Raw genomic sequence first — 8,659 nt, 5'->3', positions numbered from 1 at the left:
TATTTACTCTTTTAACGTATTAGCTCATTTAATCCTCACAACAATTCTATGAGTCAGGTAATACTATTATCCCATCTACTTTGAAGAAACCAATGTACAGAGAGGCTAAGTAACTTTCCAAGGTTGCACAGCTTATTACTGGTAGAGTCAGAAAAAATCACTGATAACAATTAAATTTCAAAAAAAATGTTATATATATTTTAGAATGTGCTTGTTAATGTAAAGTGAAGTTAAATGACTGGAATTCATCAAAGCTTTAAGAAAGTGAGCTGAGAAATCCAGAAGGCAGGCTCTGCACTTTCTGCCAGCCTCATCCTTCCTTGGAATGGCTGATGACTTTAGTGAAGATGACACCAATAAAGAGACACTGAAGAGGGCTCTGGCAATTAATTAGCAGAGAACTTGCTACTTTTGTTTCTGAATCTCCTCCTGCTCTTCTCATGCCTGGCTGTTTCCTGGTTGTCTCTCCAGAACAAGGTGTCTTACACGATGTTGCCATTGCAAGGTGCCCAGATGCTGCAGATGCTGGAGAAATCCTTGAGGAAGAGCCTTCCTACATCCTTAAAGGTAACAATGGAAAATTCTGAGGGGAGTAGGAATAGAAAGTTCCTGTGATGAAGGCTAATATTTATGGAGCACCTATTCTGTGCCAGACACTGGTGCATATTTTCTCTCATTTGATTTGCATAACCTCTCTACAAGATATTTGCTGTTATGCCCATGTCACTGATGTGAAGATGGAGGCTCAGTGGTTTGCCCAATACCCCACAAAGAGTGAGCTGCAGTGCTATGGTATAAACGTAGGAATGCCTGAGACCTAGCATTGCTTTTTGCTCCAAGCTGATTCAGAAAGTATTCCCTTGCTCCTTTCCAAGAAACGTTCCATAATAGCACTGGAAACTTGCCTAGAGTTCTCCTACAAAGTTAGCTGAGACAACATGTCAATTTTTAATTGGTTCTCCTTAAAAGAACACTTGCCAGGTGAAAGGTTAACCATCATGAGCCTTCTTTAAAGTGAATAATAAGTCCATTTCTATTTAACTTAGATTTTCCAATTGCTCCGAATTTATGGCATATCAGGCTATTTTGTGGCTGACTCTGAGAATCTCTGTTAACCAACTACAATTGATCAGAAATCTCAGGATTAAACAGAACATACATAGATGCCCACATCCAGAACTGTTCGAGAGCAACTCTAATGATTGGCTGGGGTCCTCACCTGTGTTTGTCTTTAGCAACCAAAGGGATGGGGTCCATTCCAGTGGAATTTAAGTAAAACCGTGTGTGTGTGAATGTGTGTGTGTGTGTGTGAATGTGTGTGTGTGTGTGTGTGAATGTGTGTGTGTGTGAATGTGTGTGTGTGTGTGTGTGAATGTGTGTGTGTGTGTATTTGGAGAACAAATTGTTTCCCTGAAATTTTTTTGTAGAAAGAGAACTAGATTTCTACTGTTTTATAAGACCCTCCTATAAGATGCATACATTTTAGATAAGATAAATGCATTCACCTGCCTCACTCCGATAGATCTGTCATTCCATCTTTCTGTATAAAGGAGAAAAATGTTAGCATTATTTTATTTGTAGATCATATGGCTTCATTTTCATTTATTAGAAATAGATTAATGAAACAACTCGCCCTGTTCTTTAATTACTGCCAAAAATGCCTTCAAATCAACTAATTTAAAACTAAAATGTCATCCACTTCGGTGGATCTCACTAATATTAATCTCTGTTACCTAATATTTAACTACTTTCACTTGCTAATCCTTAAGATCCAGGCAACCTCTCAAAGAGACAGTCAATTTTTCTTAGAGGTTACATCCGTTATACATGTTATGAATGCTTGCCTAAGATATTTTTATGGTAAGTAGCTATTTTTGAAAATTCTTCAACTGAAACGTTTCTCTTCCATGCTCTGTAGTATAGAATTTTGTGATTTAAATTTCTCTTTATTCCTTGGGTTAAGTGGACCCCAAACATCTTGAGGAAACTCTTGGTGGTTCCCAAGTGTCCTTGCTTGGAGCATCTCTGTGGTAAGACAAGATGGCCCTCTTGGCTCCACAACTTTCATGAAGAAACAGCATTGGTTGTATATTAAAGATATACATTTTTACTTTAGTTGAAATCTAGAATAGTTGTTTGCCAGGTACTTTTTTTTTTTTTTTGCGGTACGCGGGCCTCTCACTGCTGTGGCCTCTCCCGTTGCGGAGCACAGGCTCCTGACGCGCAGGCTCAGCGGCCACGGCTCACGGGCCCAGCCGCTCCGCGGCACGTGGGTTCTTCCCGGACCGGGGCGCGAACCCGCGTCCCCTGCATCGGCGGGCGGACTCTCAACCACTGCGCCACCAGGGAAGCCCCTACCAGGTACTTTTAATGGAGGTATAACCTAGAACTCAATACTTGCTTGAGTCTCAGTTGACAAAACGTCCATCTGTTCTTCAAAGTGTTGGATATTAAGTACATTTTATTGCATGTGTCAACTCCAGTTGAGTCAATTTAGAGTAGCTGCCTGGCTCACTATGTTCCGAGTTCAGCAGAAACAAACAAAAAAAAAGAGTTTTAATTAATTCAGCCCGGGGAATAAGAAAGAGGAAGAGCTACACATATTTTCAGATCTTGTAATGGATAATGTATTCATCTAAAGCAATTTTACACACCCCCAAATGCAAAGGCGTAAAAAGAAACATCTATATTTTGCCAAACTATATGGAATTTCTATATCAAGCCTCCATTCGTGGCTGAAAACAATGATTTCAGAGAAGCTCAGGCCACTTAAGAGTTTTTTCCCCTTCTCTTTCTCCATAGTGTAACATCAATAGTTCATGTCAGGTGGAGGCTGGTAGGAGGGAAGGATATTGGTACAGTCTTTGGTCATCATCTACCCATGGCAGAAACCACTAAACTGCATACTTTTTTTTTTTTTTTGACCTTTGGTCATCGGCATGTTTCCGTGCTGGTATCTGCAGAGGCTTCATGTTCACAATAGTCATGTGGCCCACGGTGGTATCCACCTCTGCATTCCCCCACCCCCAAACCACCAGAACACTTAATGTCCACAGGCTATCTCATTCATTCTCTCCCTGCTTTCCCCTCTCTCTCAGCAAACTATGCAAAAAGGCGGGGTTGGGGACTCAAGACTGGAGCGAGACTGTAGGCTTCCACAGCCCGTTCTCCTGAGCATTTTGCTTGAGCCTTTGCTTATTGTGGGAGGAAATTACCTTTCCAGAGGGTACTGTGGACATACATGTTAAAGAGTTTTAAACATGTCCATAACCTTTGAACCAGCAGTTACCTGATGGATAATCTAAGAAAATATCAGGTGCCCATGCAAAGATTTCTGTGCAAGCATGCTCTGCAAAGAATTCGTTGTTAAAATGAAAATTTGGAAACAGCTGAAATGGCCCTCAGTAGGCAAATGCACAAATGAACCACGATACAACCATATACTGGAATCCTATGCAGTCATGAGAACATAATTGAAAAATTTTGTATTTATGAACATAGAGATACACCCACAATTTATTCAGTGGTGAAAAATATCATGTATCAGATCATTTTACATTTGTAAAATTGTGTATCTCTGTGAGTATGAACAGAAGAAAATCTGGGAAAAGATAATATTAAATCCTACAAAAAAAAAAGAATGGTGTTCTTATGATCATTAACTTTATTTGTCCCAATATTTTACCATATGCATGTTTGACTTATATTAGATGGGAAGAAAAAGCTCTCATCTGAGGTTAAGAAAAAATGTAGCATGTGGAGATTTTAGACCCAGATGCCCTATTTGTCCCTTTACCGCTGTAAAATTTCACAGTTTCATAGACATAAACCTGTCCTGGTCAAACAAGGCACTTTGCCATCCCTTCCTAATAAGCTGAACCTCTCACTTTGTCGGGATACTGCAGGTTTACGGGACTGTCTTCCACATGAATCAGGGAAACCCATTCAAGCTAAAGGCCCTGGTGGACAGGTGGCCTGATTTTAATACAGTGGTTATCCGTCCTCAGGAGCAGGTAAGGTGCCAGATGTGGAATGAATTTGCATCTATGTTTATATTTGCTATGAACCTACCATGTACCTTGCAATGTGGGAGACCCTGGGGCTACAGAAATGAACTGCAGTGATAGTGAACAAGTCCTTGCCTTTAAGAACCCCGCAGCCTGGAGGAGAATACAGGTAAGTAAATAAATTACAACTTAGTGTTAAGTGTTCAAAATCAGAAAATGTACAATATACGGAGATAGCACAGGCAAAAGCTGATTAAATTATGGAGTTTGGAGATGGAGGTTACAGTATCAGATTAGATACACTTCTTAGTGGATGTTTCATCTGAACTGGATTTTGTAGATAAATATATTTTTGTTAGGCTGACAAAGAAAGGAGGACATTCTAACTAGAGAAAGTAACAAGGACAAAGATAGGAAGGTATGAAACAGGACAGTTAGTTGGCTGATTATAAAAAAAAATTTATAATATTAGAATTTCCATATGCATTTTGGGGAAACATTTAAAAATTAGTGAAACTAAACAGTTAATACATTTCAAAGACAAAAAACTCTAAGTTTATTTTAAAACATCCAGTAAAATTATAAATTTATAAAAATACAAATATATCTTTCCTACAAATAATAAGTTATTTAGAATCCATGGAATTAAACAGTATATAAAATGAAGAAATTTATATTAATAATAAAAACTGAATTGCAATAAAATTATTTGACCTTTTATCTTAAATGGGATCTTAAGAAACAAAATGTGTTAGTGGTATCATTGCTGACTTGTGAGTGCATTTTTGTGCAACAATTCCAACTATTTTTGAAAAGGTTTCTAATTCTGCACTCAAGAGAATATTTTCCTGTGCCTTTTTCTTCCAAATAATCACATCTTATTTAATAATTTGAGGGGATCTTTCTAAATAAGTGGTTTCTTTGTTTTTCTGTAATTACAATTTGTTCAACTATTGTATTATTTTATGAAAGCATTTCTAATTGGTTTTTATCTTCTTTGTCTTAATTTAGTATAGATGGAAATTTCAATCCATAAATGTCAATAACCAAATTTGATACTGTCATCTTCATAGTTTGTGTATTCTGCAAGTGTTTGAAATATAGAAAAATTTATTCTTGCAACAGCAGCTTTTCCTTCTTCCTGTTGAGGAAGATGAAAATATAGAAGAAGGCTTCCTAAATAGTTGTGTCTTTGCTTGAGTTGAAATTTTAACACAACATATGGGTAGAGAATAGTATTGTTCTGCAGTTTTTCATCATAATTTGAACACCTGAATCTCCCATCTTGATCTCATTATTTAAATGATTCAGAAAAATTTCTAATGCACCAATACAAACACCAATATTTTAGTACTTAAAAATACCACAGTATGGTAGAATTTAGAAAAAAGTATCACAATCATGAAAAATAAGATATTTGCTTTGCCTCCCTTTTCTCAATGATAACAGGACATGACAGATGACCTTGATCACTACACCAATACTTACCATATCTACTCCAAAGACCTCCAGAACTGTCAGGAATTCCTCAGCTTACCGGAAGTCATCAACTGGAAACAGCACTTGCAGATCCAAAGTAAGTATAAAAGGAATGGAATCTGTGCTGAATCTCCATCCTGAACAATTTCTCCTGTGACATGTATCTCCTTTCTCCAAGCCTCAGACCCTCAGCCTGTCAGTTTTTTTACTCAGCTGCAACTATACCTGTAAAGGGGGAAAAAAACACCCTCAAAGCTTGTACCTAATGGGCTTCATACAGAGGACTGTAACATAATCCCCTGAGAGCTAACGATTTATGGCATATTTTGTGGACATATCCAGGATGCCTTAGGGTGGTTGGGTATCAGAGCAGAGCTTTCCCCAGGGACTTTCATTCCTAGAATTGGAATGACATCTCGTGCCACAGAACACCTCCCAGGTCATAAAGAGCAACTTATATGGTTATGAGCAAGGTCTCCAGAGTCAGACTACCTAGGATGGCATTTGCCTGTTACTTTGCCATGTGATCCTAGCCAGGGACTTGTCCTATCTGAGATCCTGACTTTCATATATAAAACTGAGGATAATAATTATACCTAGGGCTTCCTGGGTGGTGCAGTGGTTAAGCATGCAGGGGACACGGGTTTGAGCCCTGGTCCAGGAAGATCCCACATGCCATGGAGCAGCTAAGCCCGTGAGCCACAACTACTGAGCCCGTGTGCCACAACTACTGATCCTGTGTGCCACAACTACTGAAGCCTGCATGCTCTAGGGCCCGTACTCGGCAACAAAGAGTAGCCCTCACTCGCCACAACTAGAGAAAGCCCGTGTGCGGCAATGAAGACCCAACGCAGCCAAAAATAAATAAATAAATTTACTAAAAAATAAAAAATAAATAATGGTACCTAAAACACAGCAGTGTTGAAAAGATTAAATAAAAACTTAGCTAGGAATTTGTTAGTGAAATACCTGAATGTTTCAGTTAACTTTCACTGCATGGCAAACCTCATAATTCGGTGAATCAACAACTGGACTGGGCTTTGCAAGGCAGGTGTTCTGCTGGTCTCCTCTGGGTGCAGCTATGCGTCTACAGTCCGTTGATGGGTGACTGTGGGCTGGTTGCTCTAGGATGGCCTAACTTACAAGTCTGAATGATGGTCTGACTGTCAGTGCTGGCTAGGCCCTGGTGACATCATGATAAGAGCACATGTCTTCAGCAGGCTAGCCTAGGCCTTTTCATGTGGTGTTGGCCTCAAGGTAACCAGAAGCACAAAGACACGGTGAGCCCCAATGTGTAAGCATTTTTAAGCCTCTCTCTGCATCAAATCTATGCTTTCCCATTGGAACAAGTCATATGGCCAAGGTCAGATGTAGTGCAGGAGGGGGCTAGTCCAGGGAGTGGGTACAAGGAGATGTGGGCAAATTGCCGGTCATTACTGCAACAATCTACCACATTGGGAACATAGTAAGGACTCCAGAGATGTTGGCAACTATAATTATTATTATTTTTTTAAATTTTACTTATTTTTGGCTGCGTTGGGTCTTCGTTGCTGTGCGTGGGCTTTCTCCTGTTGCAGTGAGCGGGGGCCGCTCGTCGCTGCAGTGCGTAGGTCTCCCGTCACGGGGGCCTCTCCCGTTGCGGAGCTGGGGCTCCAGGTGTGCGGGCCCCAGTAGTTGCAGCACGTGGGCTCAGCAGCTGCAGCACACGGGCTCTAGAGCGCAGGCTCGGCAGCTGTGGCTCACGGGCCTAGTTGCTCCGCGGCATGTGGGATCTTCCCAGACTAGGGATGGAACCCGTGTCCCCTGCACTGGCAGGCGGATTCCCAACGACTGCGCCACCAGGGAAGTCCCAGCAACTATAATTATTATAACTCACCTTCTTTGATCATCAAAACTGCGTGATGTGGCCCAGAAAACTTAGTTCCAGTCTTGGTATTGCCTCTAATGGCATGACCATGGATGGCTGAATGAATTTCTAGGCATGTTTTTGCTTTTGCAAAACAAGGAAAATTGCACAAATCCTGATGACAGGAGCCCAGTCATACAGTAGCAGCACCGAGCCCATCACCAAAGTTCCGTGACTAGAAATCCTCAGACACTTCCTGCTTCACTGGAGAGCTTCTCCCTAGAATGGACATATATCATTGCATTTCTCCTTATAATCCCATCTAGGTTCACAGTCCAGCCTGAATGAAGTAATACAGAGTCTTGCAGCCACTAAATCCTTCAAAGTCAAGCAATCACAAAACATCCTGTATATGGCGATTGAGGCAATAAGGGAACTGGCTCCTTCCTTGCTGGATGTAAAGAACTTATCACTTAGTGACGGCAAACCCAAGGCCATGTGAGTTTGATAAAAGCTACCCTACGCTACTTACACCTCTCACCACCAAAGTAGCCTCCCAACTTCTCTTTCTGCTTTTACTCTGGCTCCCCACAACCCATCTTCTTCAAAGCAGCCAGAATAATCTTTTTTAAAAACGTAATTCAAACCGTGTTTCTCCTCTGCTTAAAATACCCCATCATTTCCTTTCTCACCTGGTATATATCAGGCCTATGTCAACTTCTTTGACCTGTCTTGTCCTTGTAGTTCACTCAGTCCAACAACATCGGCCTTTTTTCTGTCCCTCTGTCATAACAAGCTCACTTACACTCCAGACTTTGCGTTCGCTATCTCCTCTGCCTGCTCTGTCTCTCAAGATAATAGAGGTAAGAACAACTACAAACCTCTAAACTCATGGACTTTGCTTTTCTCTGGGAACATCCATAGTGACCAAGAGATGTTTAAACTCTCATCCCTGGATCCCACCCACGCTGCCGCGGTGAATAAGTTCTGGCATTTCGGTGGCAATGAGAGGAGCCAGCGGTTCATCGAGCGCTGTATCCGGACCTTCCCCACCTTCTGCCTGCTGGGGCCCGAGGGGACCCCTGTGTCCTGGTCCCTGATGGACCAGACGGGAGAGATGCGGATGGGGGCCACCCTGCCTGAGTACCGGGGCCAGGGTCTCGTCTCCTACGTCATCTATTACCAGACCCAGGCTCTGATCAAACGTGGCTTGCCCGTGTACTCTCATGTAGACAAGAATAACAAAATTATGCAGAAAATGAGTCACGGTCTGAATCATATCTCTGTGCCCTGTGACTGGAACCAGTGGGGCTGTGAGCCTCTGTGA

At 41.4% G+C, this 8,659-nt stretch overlaps 1 protein-coding gene across 1 annotated transcript; it reads left to right on the top strand.

The window, feature by feature from the left end:
* Positions 1–489: 489 nt before the first annotated feature.
* LOC131760496 (glycine N-acyltransferase-like) lies at positions 490–8,659 on the top strand. The gene is made up of 5 exons (XM_059070536.1): positions 490–567; positions 3,906–4,013; positions 5,457–5,583; positions 7,659–7,830; positions 8,257–8,659. The coding sequence occupies exons 1-5, from the start codon at positions 490–492 to the stop codon at positions 8,657–8,659; spliced, it is 888 nt and encodes a 295-aa protein (XP_058926519.1).

The sequence above is a fragment of the Kogia breviceps genome, chromosome 7 (assembly GCF_026419965.1).
Source record: "Kogia breviceps isolate mKogBre1 chromosome 7, mKogBre1 haplotype 1, whole genome shotgun sequence".
Lineage (NCBI taxonomy): Eukaryota > Metazoa > Chordata > Mammalia > Artiodactyla > Physeteridae > Kogia > Kogia breviceps.
Note: the sequence above shows the minus strand (reverse complement) of the source record. Positions and strands in the feature narration are given on the sequence as shown.